This window comes from Cynara cardunculus, assembly GCF_001531365.2.
Source record: "Cynara cardunculus var. scolymus isolate 2C chromosome LG 1, CcrdV1, whole genome shotgun sequence".
Classification (NCBI taxonomy): Eukaryota; Viridiplantae; Streptophyta; class Magnoliopsida; order Asterales; family Asteraceae; genus Cynara; species Cynara cardunculus.
Genome location: NC_037528.1, coordinates 23,387,296 through 23,409,825, shown reverse-complemented (window position 1 = coordinate 23,409,825; position 22,530 = coordinate 23,387,296). Strand labels below are relative to the sequence as shown.

The 22,530-nt window shown below is 37.3% G+C and overlaps 3 protein-coding genes across 3 annotated transcripts; 1 reads left to right on the top strand and 2 right to left on the bottom strand.

The window, feature by feature from the left end:
- The first annotated feature begins 7,475 nt into the window (after positions 1–7,475).
- Positions 7,476–10,269, top strand: LOC112518411 (histidine protein methyltransferase 1 homolog). The gene is made up of 8 exons (XM_025126099.1): positions 7,476–7,705; positions 7,783–7,845; positions 8,350–8,416; positions 8,526–8,626; positions 8,890–8,934; positions 9,014–9,334; positions 9,410–9,512; positions 10,052–10,269. The coding sequence occupies exons 1-8, from the start codon at positions 7,553–7,555 to the stop codon at positions 10,132–10,134; spliced, it is 936 nt and encodes a 311-aa protein (XP_024981867.1). The 5' UTR covers positions 7,476–7,552; the 3' UTR covers positions 10,135–10,269.
- Positions 10,270–11,555: 1,286 nt separating this feature from the next.
- LOC112518422 (protein RALF-like 32) lies at positions 11,556–12,045 on the bottom strand. Its single transcript, XM_025126109.1, has one exon. The coding sequence runs from the start codon at positions 12,033–12,035 to the stop codon at positions 11,649–11,651; it is 387 nt and encodes a 128-aa protein (XP_024981877.1). The 5' UTR covers positions 12,036–12,045; the 3' UTR covers positions 11,556–11,648.
- Positions 12,046–12,925: 880 nt separating this feature from the next.
- On the bottom strand, positions 12,926–14,573 carry LOC112525012 (probable glucan endo-1,3-beta-glucosidase A6). The gene is made up of 3 exons (XM_025134983.1): positions 14,503–14,573; positions 14,023–14,171; positions 12,926–13,935 (listed from the first exon to the last, which is right to left on the bottom strand). The coding sequence occupies exons 1-3, from the start codon at positions 14,571–14,573 to the stop codon at positions 12,926–12,928; spliced, it is 1,230 nt and encodes a 409-aa protein (XP_024990751.1).
- Between the last annotated feature and the right edge of the window lie 7,957 nt (positions 14,574–22,530).

Below are 22,530 nucleotides of genomic sequence, written 5' to 3'. Positions count from 1 at the left end.
ACTAGTTTGACATCGGTAACAAGGACTTTTTAATAAGTTACGCCTTCTAGCCTGTCATAAACGGCCTATCGGCTTTAAAAATCAAATTATATTTTTATCCTTTTTTAACTCTACTCTTTCTTTCTTTCTTTCTTCCTGAGCTTCTTCTAACCAGAACAAACATCAGTTCAACAACACAAATCCTCAAGTTGGGAATGGAGTTGGAAAAATGTGTCAAATAAAGTACATAACATGAGGTACCGTATCCATGGGAATAAAGTTGGAACGGTATGTCAATAATATTGAAGAATGTCCTTTTTAGTCATTTTATATGTATAAGCAAAATTTGTTAAACACTAAAAAACAACTTATCATCTTATTACCTTTTGATACCATCATAAGCTAATACAAACACTTTTTATAAAATTCCAATTTTACACCACATAAGTTGATAAACACTCTTATAAAAAAAGCATAAGTTGTTTTAAGTAATCAATCCCAAACACCCCCTGTTGGTCCCTTGAGGATCTACAAGAATAGTAAAACAGTTTGTAGAAGGGGGGGATGAATACAAATACAATATTTTTAAATTTAAAATATATATTGATAAAGAAGATCAATACAGATTTTATAAGATTTTTTGCGGAAAGATAAGGTAATAAAAACCTATCTAAACAATCTTTGGTTACACAAGAGTTCTTAGCAAACAAGAAAAGAATTGTTGTAAAGAGAAGATCCTTTACTTTAGCTAGAAAATGCTTGAAGTAAGAATTAGGTTTAGACAGTGAGTTGCGCGCACTCTACATGGAGAAGAAACACTTCTATTTATACCCAGTGCATTAAATGAACATTTAATGCAATATGGTAGGGTTAGAGTGTGTGTCAAGCCTTAAGAGGAAGGCTTGTCCTTTGCTACAGTGAATAGTACAAAAAGCACTATTCATGGGCAGACATTCTTACCTAAAGTTGGTGGACAATAGAGTCGACTAGTCGACTCCATATCGTACCAATGTTTAGAAGGGTATGGATTTGTCCTTTGTGTGCATAAGGACAATACAACAACAATCGTGCTAAGCAAGTTTCCTTTGATCGCTGAATGCTGGAATGACATGAAGGTCTCTTCATCATTCGCTAAAGCTTGAGCAGTCTTCACACATATGTAGATRGGCTTGTAATCACTGAGTACCGCTTCAGATCACGTACTTGCCAGTCTCTAATCTTCAGTTTCATTCTTCGACTTTTGTTGGAGGTTCTTTGGTGTGAGTGTTGTCTTCTTGAAGTATCGCTGTCTCTAATTGATTTACAATACAAGTTCTTCAGCGATCACTGAATAGGCTCAGTGATGATCGCTGGAACTGAAAAGACAGAAACATAAATACAACGTATAAGTGAAAAAGGATTATCATCAAATTACTGAGAGAGAGGATCAACAATCTCCCCCTATTTGATGATAACAAGGCAACATAAAGAAAGTTGTCTTATCAAATAATAGTAAGAAAAAGTTACATATAAAGTACATGTCTTTTTTTACAATTTTGGGATCTTTTTTAGTGTGTCAGTCTCAGTTTGAGAATTTTCCTTAAGTTATATCTAAGAAAATTATAAGTACGAAAACTGAAACTGAAAGCTTATTCACTGACTTATAGATTATCAATGAATGTGAAAAGTAAGACTGGAACTCATAGACTTGTGCCTCTATTACTTTTTTCCAGGGATTTTTTTCAGTGAAGTACATGAAATACAAGTATTACAGTACATGTTTAGTGCTTACAGACTATAAGTATAATCACTGAAAGTAGACATAGTACAAGAAGTTACAAGGAAAAGTGGATTGTTGTTACAAAGAGAAACTATTCTAGAACACTTAGATCTATGTAACCAGGTACATCTTCACCAAGGTTTCTTCGACGTAAGAATTCCCTTCGTATATTCATATCTACGACTTTTCCAGGCATGCTATCATCTATCCAGAGCAAGAGGTAAACCAAATAACCCATTGGACATAGATGCAACTCTGACATTCTCTGAAATCTGACTTCACATTCATAGTCAAGGAATATAACTCTTAACTCAGGTTTAAAATGCACAGAGTTGGGTGAAAAGGGACCCTTATCTGGCAAGTCAAGATTCACCATAGAAATGTATGTACTCTGGTGACCCTTCAGGACTTCATCTAAGGAGAACCTTATTTCATGTTCGTTCCTTAGGAATGGTCCATCATTAGGATCAAAGAGCTTGAGTTTCTTCTTCCCACCTTTCTTCAGAGATGACATGTCAGGGACCTTGACATACCTGGACATCCTTTTGATGAGCTCGCTGATGGTGTCCTCGATAAGTGTCTTGTGTCTCGACTTGGATTGTTGAATGGTTTGTACGATCTCCATCCATTCGCTGTATCCATAACGGCCTAGGTAGGAAGGGTACTCGGTAACGACATCAAGATTGTCCCTAGTGATGAGCATTGAGACCAGTGTTCCACCGTCTTTAGAACGTCCGCTGATGCTGACGCTGATAATCGGGCGGGGACTGACTCTCTTTTTCAACTTTGCTTCGCTCCATCGCTTGTCCTTTTCCACCAGCTTCAGGTTCTTCTCATGCTCAACTTCTGCAATAGAAAGAAGTTTAGCTTGGGCTTGGACAGCGTTCACCATTTTCTTGGACTTTTTCTTGGGGAGGACCTTCGCAGCTAGTGACTTGGCCAGCTTCAAGCTGTCTTCAGTCTGCTTCTTCTGAAGCTCTAGCTCTTCCTCAGCCTTCAATGCTTCGAGTCTTTCAGCTTCAGAAAGGAAGTCGAACTCACCACCACTAGAGGTACGAAGAGGAATTTTTACTCTAGTCTAGTCGAGTGACTCCTTTATCTGAGACATCTGCTGGTCGGTAGGAACATAGGAGACGGGGTGATCATGTACCCACTCCAGTCGACCGCAGGTTGTTGATGGAATATGAAGTTGATATTTTGAAGTAATCACAACCTGAGAGGTAGAATCTTCAAATAAAAGTTGTTGAGGGATATTGAACAATACCTTCAAGTTTCCTTCTTCAGCGATCGTCTTGCCTTTCGACTTGGGATCCTGGTTCCCTGATGGAGTAGATTCAATTTGTCTTTGCTCCCCCTGGGATGCAGAATCCCTGAGAGCAACTTCCTTGGTGACGGTTGATGGCTTCTGGTACTTGATGGTACAGTCATCTTCATCATCATCGTCATCGTCGCCATCTAGATCACTTTCAGGGTCTGGAATGGTAGGTTCATCATCATTTTCATCAACATCATCATCATCACCAGCAGCAGTAATGGAAGGGGCATCATCCCTAGGGATGGCATCGACATCCTTAGCTGGAGCAGCTTCGGTGGTCGGGATTACAGGAGCAGCAACCGCTTCAGCTCTAGGAGCCTCAGCTTCAGCTGCAACTGAAGATACTGGACCAACAACCTGAGAAGGAGCAGAAGCAGCATCGGATGATTCACCAGCATTGGACCTCATCTCCCCCTCTCTGGCTAAAACTTGAGAGAACTGGCCAGAAAGTTCGTCCAAGCGCTGACGCTGGAGAACCATTATCTCCTCTAGCCTTGAAAGAGCATTGGCTAGAGTTGTCGTTGCCTCATGCGTCTCATGAAGTTGGGCGCGATCACTGGAGTTAGTTGACGGACAGCATCCAAGATCTGTTGAAGAAGACTAGTCTGCTGATCGACGATAGCCTGAGCATCGTCAGCCCTGCTGTGAAGAACAACAATGGCGTCGGTGTTGGCTTGAACAGCTTCTTGGAGAGTCTAGAGATGACTCCGAACTTTTTCAACGTCCGCCTGGATGGCAAGGAAGTTCACATCAAGATCACCCTGGCGGGACATCTCCTGGTGGACTTCATTGATCCTGCAGAGGACAGTATCAACAGCTTGTAGGAGAAGTTTGATATCAGATGCCATATCATAGTCATCATCGACATCTTCATCTCCTCCATCATCTTTCTCGCCCCCGTCCTCTTCCTCTCCCCGAGCATCAGACTGATGCATAGAAGAATGATCTGTAAGAGAAGAAGTGTGAGCTAAAGGCTCAAGGTTAGTAGAAAAGAACGGGTAGGAAGATGGAATACCTGAGGGGCCATCAATGACATCAAAAGGATTATCACTGGCGTGAGCAAAGATGTCATCGAGAGGATGGACATCTGTATGCTGAGGAGCATCGAGAGGAGCAACCTCAGGTCCAGTGGTGCGCGTCTCAGTATCAGGAAGGACGGTCGCTGATACATCATCGACATATGAAAAGACCAAAGAAGGAGGAAAAGAGAAAATGGTCGAGAAGAGACATGAGTGTTCAGCGGTGGCAGCGCTGATATTCACACCTTCAGTGATTTGGATCACTGAGGCAGTTGGGGTAAGGACCACTGATACGACAGTGATGGGAGAAATTACTGAAGAGCTAGGAGGGTTAGCTGAAGACGCCTCGAGGATAAGGCTTGTTTTAATAACTAAAGCCTTTTGAGAGGCTCTAGCCAGAGACGTGGCTGTCCCCTTTTTGGACTTCTTGGCTCTCTGAGGAGAACCAAGAGTTGGTTGAGAGGGTCTTTTTGAAGGGGTTTTGGTGGCTTGGCTGGACGCCGGGGGAGGGGGGTTTACCCTTGTCGTGGCCACCTGAGGAAAAGAGGTAGTGATAGACACAATAGAAGTTAGTGCCACATCACTGTCCCTCAGCTTATGATCCAGAATCATGGATCCAAGCTTGAAAACCTGGAGGTTCCCTTCCTTGGCGTAGAGATCTTTAAAGATCTTTGCAAACACCATTGAAATGAACCTGGTGTAAGGCACTACCTTTTCTCGCTGACGTTTGTTCAGCTTGAGCACCAGGTCATCGAAAATGACTACATCATAATTATATTGCGACGTTGAATTGCAGATACGCCTATGGTTAAGGCGATCCTAGATGCCTGGTCCTCTCCTCCAGTTTTTCCACTCATGCACTGGATGAAATGAGAAAACAGGTATTGCCAAACAGCTGACATCCTGTTCTTCTCAATCTTTGTCAACGAATTCAGAGGGGCTTTGGAGTCCTTCTTTATTGGCCACTGATAGCCAATGGCGTCGAGAAACTCGATGATCTCGGCGGTGGTTGGTTCGCTATCGTAGGGGCCCTTGGGAAGGCGGAGAGCCGACCTGAGAGTGGTGACGCCAAAGTTCACTTCCATGCGGTTGAAAGTGAAGTTGATCTGCTCCGCTTGGCGTCCGGGCCTGACTTCGACTTCAACAACTTCAGCAGTGAACCAAAACTGTTGAAGAAGTTCTTTCACTATGATGGGCTCATGCTTGAGAGCGTAACCCAATGACGACTGTTTGAGAAAGTCAGCCGCCTCTTGGTAGTCAGCCTTGGATGAGGGTATCTCCAACAAGGCAATGTGGTTGTTGGCCTTGATGGAGATCTCATCGACGGAGAAGTTGACGTTCTTGGCTGCCATCTGTTTGTAACAATAAGAAGTAGAACAAACAGGTTGTTAGAATAAACCAAGAGTTTTGGGATAAGAATATGGAGAAAGTTTTTGAAACAAGTAAAAACTTCTTTTGAAAAATCCTTAAAAAAAGATTAGGGTTTTCAAGTAGAAAGTGTTTAAAGAAACAAGATTATAATCAAGAAAGAGATGATTAAATAACCTTTAATGTTTAATGTATTAAGAGAACAAGATTTTTAAAACAGATTAAATGTTTCTTATAACAGAAATAAGAAGAAGAAGAAGATATAGACCTTAGTTGTTTGAGAGAAAGAAAAGGTCGAAAGAACTTTGAAGTTTTAGAGGATTCTTGCTTTGGAGAGATTTTTGTAGAGTTTTGTCTAAGAATTTTGAAAGCGTAAAGAGAAAAGTGGAGAAGAAGTCTCATATTTATAGGTAGGAGGAGAGAGAAGAAATATGAGAGGGAAAAAAGTCCACGGTTCAGGAAAGTGGTCATGATGAAAAAGAAACCACGTTCTCATCCATGATTGGATGTTTATAGTTTTTAAAAAGAAATATTTTTTTTAAAAAACAATCAACATTTTACCATATAACCATTTTTCATTTGATATTAAATCTTATAGAAATTCTTGATCTAATTATTGAATCGTTCATATTAAATTATTAAGCATACATCTAACAAAACATATAGAACATGATTCATATTCGTACAAACACGTTATAATTACTCTATATCAAAATTGTTTTTTGAACAAAGTACAACAAATATTTAACGAACTTTACATTTTTACTTGTGAAAATCTTTTATTGAAATCAACAACTTTATTTTTCATATACATTTTTCTCTCGATCCTTGATAAGAAACATTATATTAGGGTCTGGGAGTGGGGTGGGTAGGGGTAGGTGGAAGGTTAGATGTGACAATGATAGTGGTAGGATAGTGGTTTGGTGTCTAGGGTCCGGGAGTGGGTGGGTATGACGACAACAACAGTACATGGTGTTTAGTGGTGGGTTGGGGTAGGGTGAGGTGCAAGTGAGTGGCGGTTGTGAAGGCGACAATAAGGGTGTGGGGGTTAGGTTAGGGGCAGGTGCGCAGTGGGGCGGGAGTGGTGGGGATGGGTGGCAGCTGTGACGACGATAATGGTGGGATGGTGGTCCGGTGGTTGGGAGTGGGTGGGTATGACGACAACATAAGTGACATGGTGGTTATTGGTGGGGTGGGGTATGGTGGGGTGGGGTGAGTGGCACTTGTGACAACAATAATAATGGCGTGGTGGTGAGGGTTAGGTTAGGGGCGTGACAGTAACGATAGTAGCATGGTCGTAGTAGGGATGTGTAGTGAGTGACCGGGGAGGTTGGTGGGTGTGATGACAACAATAGTGGCATGGTGGTTAGTAGTGAGGTAGACTGCATGAGGAACAATAGTAGCATGGTCGTAGTGGGTGGTGATGAAAATCAATTTCTTCCATTATGCCAAAGAATGATGAATTCATTAATTTGTAGAATTCAATAGAATTTGAAGGATTTCATCCATTTCAAGAAATGAACCAAACAAATGAATTGAAATTTGCTAAAAGGAATTTGTCATTTCAATTCCATCAAAATCTTTCGAATTCCGCGAACCAAATGCCTCCTAAAGTTCGTTTATTAAACTTTCGTCCGGATAAATACTTATCTAGTCACATTGCCTTACCAGATGAATACGTAAGAATCGTGATCGATAAGAGCGAAAGCAAGGAATAAAAATCTTACATGATAAGTGAAAAATAACGACTTTTACCAGTTAATACTTACCAAGTAGATTTTTACATACGATGTCATTTTAATGAATTAAAATGTAAGATAAGTGATAATATTAAATTTTCCGAGCTGAATGTAAACATAATAATTTAATTAAAAATACACGTGTAACTCATACAAGGGATGCTCAATTAGTTTCGATTAGTTCCAAAACGTATCCTTAAAGTTTCATTTTTCCAAACCATACCCTGTTCTATTAATAATTCACAAAGAACCCCCCAAACCAGGCTTAAAACTCGAAAGTGCCGACAAGTACTAGCAGTGCCTACTGTCCTGATCAACAGGAGGCTAAAAACTTCAGAAAGCGCATATTGGAAAAGCTGAAGTCGCGGTGGTAATGGCGGCAAATCAATCAGGAGTTGATTCGTTCCAACTATTTCCTTCCGCAAATGATAACAAGGCACAATTAGGGTTTTCGTTTCTTGATGATTCGCCGGAAAAGCCTCCTATTCCACTTCCACCTCCTTGCCTCGAAGTTCTTCTTTCTCAGGTATTGATTCTATTTCCATCTATTCAACATCCATTTTCCAAGCAAAGGTTATATCTACTTCTGTTTGCACTTAACAGGTTTCATCTTCTGTAAAACCGACTTTGGAGCCTGTTAATTTGGATGGACTTACTCTGCTAAAGGTATGTATTCTCCTTTTTTTTTCGCTTTTGACATTTTACGTCAAATGTGTTCAGATGCTAACTTCATAATTGATTAAAATTCTAAACACAAGAGTTTGACAAGTTCCTACAACAGAAAGTGCTGGAAATTCATTTGTTGAAAATTCCATACAAATTTGCATCTGAAAAGTACTGGGTAAAGGGAAAATTTGATGCTTTGGTTTGAATCGAGTAGAAAATATAGGTTCTTCCCCTCTCAAAATTCAACATTCAATGCTTCAAAACTCTTTATTTTTTTCACTACCGAATTCCTTAAGCAAGGCATGGTAAAAAGTTGTTGTTTTCGTTTTAGTTCGAGGAAAGTAGTCTTCTGGCTTCACAAACTTAACTAATTTCATTGGGATGCTTGGGCTGTGCCATTTGTTTGATGCTTTTGATGCTAAAGATTCGGGAAATTCAGCACTGCTCTTGCTTTTAATAACATTACATGGGGGTTGATTTGTTTTAAGTGCCTATATCTTCTAGGGGCGAGTGAGTACTCACGAAGTTTTTGCATTGTCGAATTCGGATTTAGTACCAGGAAAATATGAAGGTTTGAGGATGCTGTTTCCTTAATTTTCGCGAAGTTCCTTGAATATTGATTAAGCACATTAAAATTTTTGTGTATATTGTGCTTATGGGTCTGTTGTTTTGTGGATTAGGGGGACTAAAGCTATGGGAAGGTTCGTTAGATTTGGTTAAGTCTCTTCAGTCAGAGGTGGAATCTGGAAATTTATCATTGATTGGAAAGAAAGTATTAGAGGTGGGATCCTATTGTTGAAATGGTTGTATGCTTTTATATTGGAATCTTTACAATTTCCAAATCATATCAGGTAGTCTTTGGAAGCGTACTGATACATATTTTATGTATCCGGATTGCTATGCAGAAGTATATTTTTTATAATACAGTTTCTCCAAATCTTCCTCTTGAAGAATATTTACTTGTCGATTTCTTGCTTATTTAGTATCAGTATGTCCATTCCATGAATATTTTGATGCTTGCTAACCACATCCAGTTATATCCAGATTGGTTGTGGACACGGGCTTCCCGGAATATTTTCTTGCCTGCAGGTAAACCATTCAGGTGTTTACTTGGTCTTTACAAAAAGATGCTTTAACGTGGGAGATGAATTGATTTTTTACACTTCAGGGTGCATCTGCAGTACATTTCCAAGATTTCAATTCTGAGGTCCTGCAATGTCTCACGATTCCCAATGTTGTTGCTAATATTCCTGTAAAGTCTCAGTCCTTAGCTGCAGACGCTAAATCATGGGATACCGATGCAGAAGTCCGTTTCTTTGCTGGTGATTGGAGTGAAGTACATCAAATCTTACCCAACCTACAAACAGATGATCTAGACTCAAACTGTAGCCCAGGATCGACTGTATCTGTTGGTTATGATATCATTCTCATGGCTGAGACAGTTTACTCAATTTCTGCTCTTCCTGCTCTTTATGAACTTATAAAGAAGGTGCCTCAGTGATTTCATATTATTATTTCATTTCATAAAATTCCTTGACCATAATGTTGATTTGTTTGCTTGCAGTGTATGAGTCATCCTCATGGAGTTGTTTACATGGCAGCAAAAAAGTACTATTTTGGTGTTGGAGGGGGATCACGACGATTCGTATCATTGGTTGAGAAAGACGGTGAGCTCCTTCTTCCTTTGTTCGATTAAAAGATAGGGTTTGCTTTTGAGGTCAGAAGGACTAAATGTCTAAATCCCAACTTAAAGATTGGCATGCAGTCTTTTCATTTTTTGCATTGAACTTTGTTACAAAAAAGATTGCTAAGTTTGTGACAAAATGTTAATAATTATTAATTGCTATAAGAAAAGGAGAAAGACAAGATGTACCAAATTCTGAATCTGAAAATTAACACCTTCAACTTGAAAGTCTAAATTTATATTCTATCAAATGCCCAGAAGTTATTGTTGGATGTGGTGCCTGATGTGGATTGTACACGAACTTTGTGAGATTATTAGAGAATGGTTACAATGACAGTTAGGGTGATTCTGTCTTATCCACATCCTATCTGGGCTCTTTTTGTAATATGAGTTAATCTTCCTTCTCTGTGATGTACTACAAAAATTTATAGAACAATAAAATCTTAGCAGCAACCGTGGTTGTTTGCAAATTATTGTATAGATGTGCATACTGGCTACTGATTACGTGTTGTTTTCTCGCAGGTGTTATGGTGGCTAGCCTAATTGCTGAGGTTGGTGGTGGATCCTCTAACGTTCGTGAGGTATGGAAGCTCCAATTCAAGTAATACTAATAATATCTCTGTGTTAGAATATGGTCATTTTATCTCCAGATGTATGAAGTTGAGCGAGTGTTCACTGTATTTTCTCCCTGACTGCTTTTCTTACTAAATAGATGAATTAATTTTGGTTTGTTTCAACTCTATCATAGTCTCTTATGGTGAAGGTGGCTTCTTGATAGTTTGAAGCCCATTTTTTGAGCAGAAATGACTGATATAACACCCAAAAGATCGAAATGCGCTCTTTGTGTGGGACTAATGTTCGCCTTCTACTGGTGAATGGTGATAGTTTTTGTTTTTGTTTTTTTGGTAACCGTGGTTGTCCAGGCCAACTTGTGCGCACCTTGATTAATTCCATGGGCCTGAGGAGACTAGAACTGGCGACCTATGGGGAGGAGCCCCAAGTAGGAGTTGTTCACCGGCAGTGTGATCCACCTGGCCTGTTAAAAAAGCGGGATTGGACAACCATGCTCGAAAAAATAGGCGGTCTGGCCTGGATAGTTAAACTTAATGGGCGTTTCTGGGCTTGAACTTTTCTTGGACAGACCCACCGGACCGTTTATATTTTTATAATTAATTAAAAGTTATGATTAATTAATATTTTATTACTGCTTTTCATTTAGAAAAGAAATTTAGAAGCCACTTGGATGCTTTTGGGCTGGATACCTCTACGGAGTACCAACCGCCGGCCAAATGAATCCTATATGTGGCTGTGCGTATAGTACGTGTCGGATCTCGATCTTGAAATATTAGGTGGTGAAATTTTTGGTTGTTGAAGAATCCGGGCTTTGGAGGGAAATGTATATAATCTATATTTCATGAAACTATTTTTGTTCTTAAGCTATACATTGTTATGTTTTTACGTCTTATTTCAAATTGGAAAAAAAAGTGTATTTTGAATAATTTTACATAACTTGTGATTTTATATAAGTTTTTCAAATATGGAAGTTTTTTAGGCCCGTTACCCCATGGGCAAGCCCGACTTGTTTGTAGGGCAGGTATGGCAAGTTATCAAGCCCGCAAAATAGGCTTGAGTTTGCTTAATTAGGCCCATTGGACAAAAAATAAGTTAGGCTTGGCCTGTGTCCGCAAATGATCACCTCTACCCCCAAGGTCTTGCCTTTATTTGGTAGTTGAGCCAGCTGTCAAAGTTAGTTTTATTTATCTGTTGATTAGTAGCATATGTCGCTAGCTAGTTGGAAGTACGTTTCAAAATTACGACCAAGCAAATCAATACTTCCAATTTACTGATTTTGGTATGCAGAGCCAAAAAGCATGTCGGTAACTTTACTAACCCCTCCCTAATCCCTATTGATCGCCAATTCGATTCTCCTTAGGGTCACTGAGTCTGGGGATTTTCTTGGTTGTTATCTTCGGGTCCCATGAGATTAATCATGGTGCGTGTAACCAGATACCCACAGTTACCAAAAAGAAAAATGAAAAAAACTTAACTTCACTGAGTAATGAAAGAAACAGGCTTCCAACTGACATAAACAAGAAGCATATAGGCAAGCTAACTTTTGCTAACTCCTACATCGGTAGTACTTTGAGCAACCTCTATTGTAAGGATTAGATGGAGGAGGGGTACAGCTACCGGATTTTGTATAAGCCTCACCTCTACCACCACCACCACACGCCGGCTGGTCTCTCTTCAAAGCCCCCACAGAGATGTACCTCTTTTCTTCCAGATACCTTCTGGTGATCTCTGATTCCCATAATTCCTCCAATAACGAACCATTGGAGGGCGGTCTTGCGTTGTTTTCTGCCGCCCCATAAACTGCGTCTCCGAGGTGGAGGGAGGAAATGGTGAGGAAGAAGAGGCACCAATGGAAGAGAAGAATCTTGATGCTAAACTTGGATTCCATCTTCTTTGTTTTGGCTCTCTGTCTTTCCCACTTTGAAAGCACCATTATATTAAAGGTTCCAAGTGGAAGCCACACTAAAAGATGGCACTTCACCTAACTTAGAAGAGTTCATACACTGTACAAATTCTTCCTACTTTCTTAAAAGTTATGCGTATCTTATGGAGTAGACTGGAGTTCGGGGGATGGATCTATAAGAATTAACCTATCCCAATAACAAAAAAACCTGACTTGAATGATCCTGTATTAAGAGCTAGATTGGCTACTTTTTGGTCTCATTTAACATACAATAATAGTAAAATACTTCTAGTAGCCCAGTCTTTCCAGCAATCGCAATGGCTTCTTTATTTCTTCAAAGTATTTTGATTTAAGTTCTTTTCTTTCTAAGAGGTGGAATAGAAAAAACCCGGTTGAAGCGTAATAATCATACGCCTGCAATGTATTGTCTGTCCCATGATGGGTCCCATTTTTATTGCCTTTCCTCGAAGTCGACACTAAGGGTAAATGCTAAAGAAACCCTAAGGGTCTGTTTACCAAACACTAATCGCTTCTTAGCGGGTAAGTGGTCCTGATCCGGCAAGTATAATATAGTGTTCACCCATAATGTCGCTAGCCAAGATGCTATCCCTGTAAGGATCAAGAGCCTCACTTACTTGGTTAGCACTTACCAATTTGTGGTGGTAAACAACCAGTATCAGTTTTGGATTACAAAGTGGTAGGGTTGATGATCCAAGATTCAAATCAGGATACAAGAGATCGAGTACAGATTGGAATTTGTAGGTTTTAATGTTAATTCTCGTCCTCCCTTTGTTCATTGCTAGATGAGTGTTACAAAGACCCTGAAATCAATGGATACATGCAGCCGATCGAGCATGTAATAGACCGTAGTTAGAGCCAAAATGGGACAAGATAAACATCGTTCGAGTTAACAATCAGGTCTAATAAGCTTGCCCACTCAGGTCCACCTCATAAACCGGCCTCCCATCAGGATGTAGTAACCCCCAATGTCGCTCAGATTCTGGACCGAACTTTTGATTCTCATCATACAATGAAAAAATGAAAGTCGGAATGGTGACCCCTGGTCGAGCCGGAGTTCCTACAGGTGGAACTGCTGTCATCTTTCTTACGATATTGCGGTTATACACAGCTGCATTTTCTCTGTTTGTACCATACTCGTTCCACTCACCTTCATGTGGCCAACCCGTTTCCGCTATACCGATCATCACATTGTTGTATCCCAATCTAGCCATAGCAAAGAACACCGAGTCAAGCATCTGGTCCAGTAGATTCGTGTAGGTTAGCCCACTTCCAAGGTCTGTATAGGTCTGATTTCCGTTCAATAGAGCGTAATCAAGGGTTATGCTCATTGGGTTAGCCGACCATGAAAAATATGGGTAAACGTCTATGAAGAAAAGTGAATCCGTCCCACTCAAGAAGTCCAGCAACGGTACAATTTCGTGAACAATCTCCGGCTTAAATCTTCCAGTTGAGGGCGGAAACGTTGATTCGACGACGTCCATAGCAAACGGAGTACCGATTTTGATGTCGTTAATGCCTTCGGTTGTTAACGAGGTCCAGATTCGCGCCATGGCAGGTACGAGATCTTTCATTATCTGCTTATCTTGATCGGTGGTTGTATAACTGAGGATTTCGTTTCCGACGAGTACGAAACGGATCATGGTATCGGGATAATGGTTAAGGATATGTTCATAGACCCATTGGTCCGCAAGTCTTTGACTTGAAGCAATGGCGGAGATTTCATGGTTAGCGACCATAATGGTGACCTCGAGTTTAGTGGTTGACAGGAGTTGGAGTATTTCATGGTCGGCATCGTAGAGTTTGACATGAGCGGCGTTCATGGTTTGGAGGAGTTGGATGGATCGAGATGGAGAGGGAAGGTTGTCCCCTAACCGCCCATAGTTTACGCCAATTATTGTCGCTGTCGCCCCTATACGAAGAAAGTAAAAGATATATGTTAAAAGTTAATATGAAACATAATTACGAAAAGAGAAAGTGGTGAAATAGAGAAACCTACTGGAGGAAGCGAGAAGATAGAGGTAGAAGAGGGAGATAATAGTCATTTTGGTAACTGTGTGTTTCTCCATGTCATAGAATGCAAATGCTGTGTGGGTGTGGGTGTGGGTGTGGGTGTGGGTATATATGGAGAGTGTTGTGTAGAAGTAGCTGCAAATCTTTGAGTGAAGAGTTAGAATATAGAGGGAGGTGGTGAAGAAGGCAAAGATGATGGTTTATGTGTTGGGCCAAATTGGAGGTTGTTGGAAAGCTGGGTTTTATAGTTGTCACTTGGATTGGATTGGATTGGATATTTAGAAACCTTCCTTTGGAGGCCTGCCCCTACAAACCCCACAAAGGCCTTGCTATATGGCTATTTAAGGAGTTAATTACCTTATTAACCTTAAATGAGGTTTTAATTAGCTCAATAACCTTGTAAATGTGGTATTTCTATAATGAGTTTATTTAAAAAAACTAAACTAAATTTTCAAATTATAGAAACCAGACCCCCAATATGTTCCTCTTCAACCATGTGACAGACAAAGCAACCTCCTCCCTTCTGTTTTTCCCCATGTGACACTACAATCGATTTGGACGGTCGTGGTTGGATCTGCTCCGGACGGTGGTGGTGGTCGTCGGATCTACTCAGGACAATTGAAGCAAGGGTTAAGTTCCCTCTTCTTCCTTTGAATTCGATTCACTTCTATAGGTGTTAATGTAGGGTAGTATGGTGTTAGTTGTGACGACGACAATAGTGTGGTTGGTACGGTGTAGTCGGGGGTAGGGGTGTAAATGATGCGAGTCGAGCTCAAGTATCACTATACTCGACTCGAAACGCAATTTCCAAGCTCGAACTCGACTCAAAAACTCATGAGTAGTAAAAATCAAAGCTCGACTCAAACTCAATAACTATTTCTTGAACTCGAATCAAGCACGAACTCAAGTTCGAACTATAACTCGAATCAAGCTTGAACTCGAACTCGAATCAAGTTTGAACCAAGTTCATCCATTGAAATTTATAAAATTATAGGTTATTTCTCTTATAAATTTTAAAACTTAAAGGTCTTCTCTAGGTTTTTTTTATAAAACTAAATGAATCAACTTCAAACTTCATCATAAAAAAAACAAAGTTAGAAATTTCATTCACCTCCCTACCTTTTTATAACGTCTTTTCTCTCTCCCTTTACCATCTTTATTTCAATGTGGGATAATTTCACCAACCATTTTTATAGTTTTTCTATCTTTTTTAATTGTGATTTTAATTTAAAAACAATTAATTAAAACTGATTATATTTTAAAACTAATTATATATATAAAATAATTGAGTAACTCACAAGTTTTTCAAGTCGAGTATTGGGTAGCTTGACTCGACTCGTTAATATGTCGAGTCGAGCTCGAGTTCGAGCCGAGTCTGTTCGAGTCGAGTGTTAACTGAGCTCTGAGCAAGTCGATCTCGAGTAGCTCGTGAGTTGTCTTGTATCGTTTACACCCCTAGTCGGGGGTGGCAGAGCGGGGGGAGAAGGTGTGGGCGGGGGCAAGGTGGTAGCTGTGACGATGACAATAGTGGCATGGTGGTCGACTAGTCTGTATGGGTGGGAAGGGTGGGGGTGGTTCAAACAAAGATGGAGATTCCAATTCTTTTGAGAGATTCCGTTCCAATTCGTATCAACCAAATGTAGTCAAATTTCATTCCAATTCCTTCAAAGTCAAGTTTCTTTAATGAATTCTAATTCCACCAAATTTCATTATGTGAACCAAATGTCTCCTAATGGTAAATATATGAAGAATTAAAGCCGTGAATTTGCTAAATATGGTTAAAATAAGATAACATAGAAAGGACCAATTCACATACAGGTGCATGGGTGATTGGGCCCACAAGCTGGGTCATGCTATGTGAATTTAGTGTAAAACCATATGTGATTTGGTCACACATCGTTTGAACTCGAGTCTACTGTTATAATCTTGTAAACATCCTTTTGAAAATTTATATGATGATGAAATTAATGGAATGGAATTGGGATGGCAAAAAAAAAAAAACTGGAAACCGATGGTGAAAACTGAAAACCGAAACTTTCAGGCCGGGTTCGAGGACATCTTATCGGGGACGTGACGAGGATCGGAGAAAAATTCGGGGATTTTAATGGGGAAGGTGATCACTGGCCCGGCCCCGCCCGATATGTATGTATGTATGTGTATATATATATATATATATATATATAATATCATTAAAAGAAAATAGTAACATTAAAATTTAAAAGACTTTTATCCATTTACTTCAACAACCCAAATAAAGCTTACGAAAAAAATCTAATTTGTTTGTCTAAAATCGTGATTTTAGTTGTATGATGTTTGAATTTCTGTTTAATTTTATATTGTAATCTAATACATTGTCTGTAATTGGTTCGATTATGTTTGAGACATTCAAACTTACATCTTTAAAAAAATTGTAATTTACTTTTAATTGTGAAAATTAGCATATTATAATTTTTTCAGATCGGTTTCGGGTTCGGTTATAACCAACGGTGAAAAAAAGAATTTTTACCTTTAATGGGTTCCCCAACGGGGATTGGAGAAACCGCGGGGACCCGATGGGGATCCCCGATAAGATCCCTGACGGGGATCGAGACGGTTACGAGAACAGTTTTAGCTATCGGTTTCTGGGACGGAGATACCAATACCAGACCCGATACCGGCCCGTTACCGTTCCTAGAATGGAAGGTTGTTTTTCCAAAAAGATAAAAGAGAATTAATAAGATGGAAGTTGGTTAAAAGAGAAAACACAGAATCATTGATGGAATAATAACAAGATTTTCACAACTAAAAACGCATGTTACCTGCGCTCCAATCATTAAATTTATTACATGTTTTTAAATTATATATTAACTTTAATTATTAGGAATTATTATTATTATTATTATTATCATTATTATTATTATTATTATTATTATTATTATNTTGTATACTTATTACATGTTATATTACTAATAATAAATATATTTTTATTTTTTTAATTTATAAAATACACAAAAAGATAAATTAACCGACATACCCTAATTTAATGGATTTTAAAATTTAATTCCGTTAAGGATAGGTAAGAAAGAAAGAAAATTCAAACCATCATATTTGTAAACAATACAACTAGCATTCGATTAAACACTTAGGGACCGTTTACTAAACGCTTACTTGGTAAATGTTTACCGGATAAATTTTCTCATCGGATGAACATAATTAGGGCCAAGAATCTTACCGGATAAGAGGGATGAAAATGATGAAGAGTCTTATCCAGTAAGTGAAGATTACAACACTTACCCGGGTAAGCGCTTACCCGATAAATTGTGTTGCATTCAATACGTTTTGATGTATTAAAATCTTAAGCATCAAAATAAATCATAGTGTTTTCCTATAGATAAGCACCTACCGGTTAAGCATTTGGGTAAGCAGCCCTTTAGATAGAAATTCTTATCACTTACCTTATACCATTAATATCAGATAAACAACACTAATAGGATATAACTCAAAAGGATCGACATCCAAACCTTAGTAACTTGTTAGGATTAAAGCTTCGGATGTTAGTCAAACATCGGATCCATAGCTTAGATATACTGTGATATCAAAGCTTTAATTTGATTATTCTCCATCCAATTTGGATAATCCGATTGAACTATCCTTTTGGTCATTCCATCTTGAGTTTCAAGAGCCCATATTTTATTCTAAGTTATTTTAGAATACGATAGGTTTACTTCATAAATACTCTATAGATGAAATTCGATCTATAACTTATATTTCAGAATAGAAAAAGATATGATTTTTACTTGTAAAAGTCTTTTAACTTTGTATTGATACAAGAACGAAAAGCCTTCAAGAAAATTGCAAACTAGTTGAAGTGAGGTCAAGATCGTCAAAACGGATTGGTTTGTTATCTAGCTGAAAGAAAAGCAATACAAGATAAAGTCAAATAGTAGTCTGACAAATACTGTTACTGGCGGATTTTGGAGTGGATATTTGTCCAACAAGTTGCTCACCAACTCTTCCAACACTGATCGTAGTATGGACATGATTAACATGTCAACCAAAGTAAGTTCTGCTACTATTTTATTAGTATATTGTTCTCTTGGCATACAAAGGGATGAGATAGGATACAAGTGTCTACATTAATCAAAAAAGGCTTAAATGAAGAGTATAAACATGCATGAATCAACAAATCAGATGAAGACATGCGTTAAAGTTGGATAGTAACATTTAATGCAATAGTAACTATAAAATGGCACCCTTGTCATACATTGCTACTCACTCGTTTTGATAGAATTCTAAGTGATAGTTTTTTAGGTAAAATTGGCTTCAACATCTGAAGAACTGTCTTAGCCCTTTAGATATGAAAGAATATATTTTTCTCTCACTCTTTCACTGTTAGCAAATTTGTCATGAGTCAGATTGTTTAGGATCACATATTTTACCTTTCTAGCTTCCAAAACAAATCTTTAATTCTTTTTTTTTAATACAAGATATAGAACCAAAGTGGAAATTTGTTGTTTTGTATTCAACCCCCTTCTAGAAAGACATCATGTGTAAGTCATTACTTTATAGTACCAACAATACTTTTTTTGAAATAGAGATATCCATATTCTGAACGAACCACATGGACCAACGATGTAATTCTCATCCCCATCGTTAGCGGATCAAGAAATTTAGGTGATTGGGGGAACATCTAAGAGTGTAAAAAATTCCAAAGCTAAATAACCTATCCAAACTAAAACGGTTTCGTGTTATTCGGTTTGAAGTTGAATGGTTCTTGTTTTCGATAATTTTTTTTAACTATTTAAATTAAACTGAATAACACATTATACTATTATTTTATTTATACTACTTTTATATGAATTAGTTTGAGCTTATTGGTTGTCGAAGGCTCTCAAAAATGGGGACAATTAGGTGCACAAACCCCAAAAAGATAGGAACCATTCTATCTATATATCCACAAAGTTAACATGATATATTGGGTTAACAAATGAACTCACCTCTTTCTCTCCCTCTCTCTCTCTTTGAGAGAGGTGAGTTCATTTGTTAACCCAATATATCATGTTAACTTTGCGAACCAATCATAACCTTTAATCTTTGTAATTTATGGATAAAATCCATCATTGAATTTTTGTAACAAATTAAAAAGGAATGCTTAATAGTTAATAAACATAGGTGAACAATCATAGAGGTAAATAAGAAGAAACTTTGAGGATAATTTTTTTATAGTTCTCTTAATATTTTGGTTTCAACTAGACCTTTGCCCCACCCGCAATAGAGTGCATCTGTCACTGATCTCTGTCACATGTCATCTGCATCGTGGAATGGGATCCATATCGGGAAATCGTATAACAACCCATCCCACATGGTTTTATGTTGGAATATAAGTTATTGAGTTAGCTTGTTACTTTAAACCTAGGGTATTATAGATCGAGGATTTTCCCGTCTAAACAATTTATCTTTTACATAATAATTTTGTCTATATTATACATACAAATGCCAAAGACATGTTGAAACATGTCATTCTAAAACTTTAATCAAATTCACATTATCGGTGATTGATTATATTTATATGTTATACATAGTTCTTAGGTTTTTCACTTTATAACTAAACTTATTATATATATATATATATATATATATATATATATATATAGAAAGAGAGAGAGAAAGAGAGAAATTTTGGTTCAAATGTTAACCCAAACTACTGTGTTAATTTTGTTAAAGTTAACCATTTTCAACCAATCACAATCTATCTTAGTATTAGGTTCCTATCCATCTTAGAATTTAATAACAAGGGTACATATGTAATTTTCTTTTTTATGTAACTCCTACATCATTAATTGAGAGTTACAAAATCATAAAATCTCATAATTTGTGTTAACTTATTATTAATCTTGTTATTTTTTTAATATTGATTTTCTATCTCTAATGTTTATGAATTTGTGATTGGTGGAGGAGACCCGATAGTAAAGTTTTCGGTATCGTTCAAATTGACATATACGAAAGATGATGAATATATGTGACCATATAAATACAAATTCACATATGAGAACATTCGTACAACCATATAAACACAGATCGACATATATGAACCATTGTGTCAATTACGAACACAAATTGACATATATTAACACTTGTGTCAATTACGAAAACAGATTGACCTATATGTACAGGTTGATATAAATATGAACACATATTGACCTACATGAACATACGAAAGATGATGAACATGTGTGATCATATAAACACAAATTCATATACATGAATATTCATACAACTATATGAACACAACTCGACATATATGAACATTTGTGTCAATTACGAACACAGATAGAAATATATATATATATATATATATATATATACAGTTGGTATAAATATGAACACATATTGACACAAATGAACATATGAAAGATGATGAACATGTGTGACCATATGAACACAAATTCGCATATATGAACATTCGTACAACCATATGAACACAACTCGACATATATGAACCATTGTGTTAATTACGAACACAAATTGACATATATGAACCCTTGTGTCAAATACAAACACAGATTGACATATATGCACACTTGTGTCATTTACGATTTTTTTCATATACACATCTGTTCACACATGAACAATTCCCATAAATATTGAATACTTGTTCACATATGAACCATTAACAAAAAAGAAAAACTGTAGAAGAATCTGGTGTCGGGGATCTTGCTGTTGGTTTTGATTCGATGAAGGGATTAATTCCTGGATAGTTACATTGTTATTAATGGGCAGCTACAAAACATCTCATTGTCATTAATAGACGGTTACAAAACATCTCATTGTCATTAATGGACAACTAAAATATTTTCCCATAATACCCCGTGTAAATATTGTTCACTTATGTTACTTTGTCTATGTGTGCAATTATTTATATTTTATGTCATGAATGATCTTAGTCACAAATTTCAAAGATCAACGGCCAAGATTGGTTAACAAAGTTAACACAATAATTTGGGTTAACAAATAATCCAACCCATATGTGTGTGTGTGTGTGTATAGGGTTGGGTTCAAGTGAGACCAAGGGTTTTCGTGAGACCCGTAAGACCAATTTATGTTCATTGATCAACTTTATAAGCTAATCATCTATGGTCTAAAGTTGCACGGTGACAATTTTGTGATTAATGAGAAGTCTCATGGGAATTTTGTGATTATGAATATTCAGATTGTAGATCTAATCCAAGGGTTGGGAATTGGTCTTACGGGTCTCACGAAAAACCCTTGGTCTCACATGATCACAAGTCTATATATATATATATATATATATATATAGAGAGAGAGAGAGAGAGAGAGAGAGTTTGTTTCAAATACAATCCATCGCATTTGTACAACCAATGCAATCCAATAAATTGAAATATTTATGGAAATGATGTGAGTTCATTTATTATGTTTAAATATTTATGGATGATAAATACGGTTCATTAATTATGATCAATACTTTATAGTAGGAAACAATCAAAACTTCTATGAAATTACATATTCATCAAATTAAATGGACGGTTGAGATTGAGTTGTATTGGTTGTACTAATGTAAGGGGTTGTATAATAACTCACCTATATATGTAGGGGCTTAATCAAATGAGAACTGTTTTGTTTGTGGTAACCGTGAGATCCAATCTCAACCAATCATTTTAATATATTAACTATTCTTTTTAAATTAATGTAAAAGGGCATGTTAATAAATTACTAAATTTAGATTAAATATTTATTTATTAATTCCATACGTTTCAAACTTCTAATTAATTTTGATTTTACATTCCTAAATTACCACATGAAACTACAATCTTTTGGGTAGCACATGATACCACAATCTTTTTTTTTATCACAATATAACACAACATCTTGTGTTATCTAATACACTATTGGTATTGTAATACCTTGTCCCGCATCAGTAATTATTGGAATTTGTAGGCCCTTATGACTTGTGAGTTCTTGGTTGTAGGCTACCAAAGAGTTCTCACCATGTGTTTAGTAGTTTGGAGGTTGTCTTGTATGATTTGCTACTATGTGATTGAGATATTACACAAAGTGTAGTTGAATGCTCATTGACTGGATTATTTTCTTGTGTTTATGCAGCAACTTCACATCTTTGTTGAAACCACAATCTTTTGGGTAGCACATGAAACCACAATCTTTTTAACCACAATGTAACACAACATGTGTTAACCAAAACTTGCAAATTGTTTTCCACCTCTTCTCGCACAACCAACGGGATCTTTTGTATTTTTTTGTTTTGATTTGATGAAATGTAATTTTAGAAGATTAACGGATTTCTAGGACGCTCAAAATAGTCACATTTAAATTAATTTTTTTTGACCTTTTTGCCCTTATTTACATACTCACATTAAATATTGAAGAGTTATTTTTGGAATTTCAGTAATTAATTTTTCTTTTATTTTCAACCATTGATTATTAATTTGTATGGTTGAAATTGAATCTCACGGTTACTACAAACAACTCAGTACTTCCT

Excerpts from the sequence above, each read along its gene's own strand:
- LOC112518411 (XM_025126099.1), top strand. The coding sequence starts at position 7,553 with ATGGCGGCAAATCAATCAGGAGTTGATTCGTTCCAACTATTTCCTTCC. Across the intron at positions 7,706-7,782 it reads TCGAAGTTCTTCTTTCTCAG|GTTTCATCTTCTGTAAAACC; the intron begins GTATTGATTCTA and ends TGCACTTAACAG. Across the intron at positions 7,846-8,349 it reads ATGGACTTACTCTGCTAAAG|GGGCGAGTGAGTACTCACGA; the intron begins GTATGTATTCTC and ends TATATCTTCTAG.
- LOC112518422 (XM_025126109.1), bottom strand. The coding sequence starts at position 12,035 with ATGGTGCTTTCAAAGTGGGAAAGACAGAGAGCCAAAACAAAGAAGATG.
- LOC112525012 (XM_025134983.1), bottom strand. The coding sequence starts at position 14,573 with ATGGGGAAAAACAGAAGGGAGGAGGTTGCTTTGTCTGTCACATGGTTG. Across the intron at positions 14,172-14,502 it reads AGGAACATATTGGGGGTCTG|CTACTTCTACACAACACTCT; the intron begins GTTTCTATAATT and ends AAAGATTTGCAG. Across the intron at positions 13,936-14,022 it reads CTATCTTCTCGCTTCCTCCA|GGGCGACAGCGACAATAATT; the intron begins GTAGGTTTCTCT and ends TTCTTCGTATAG.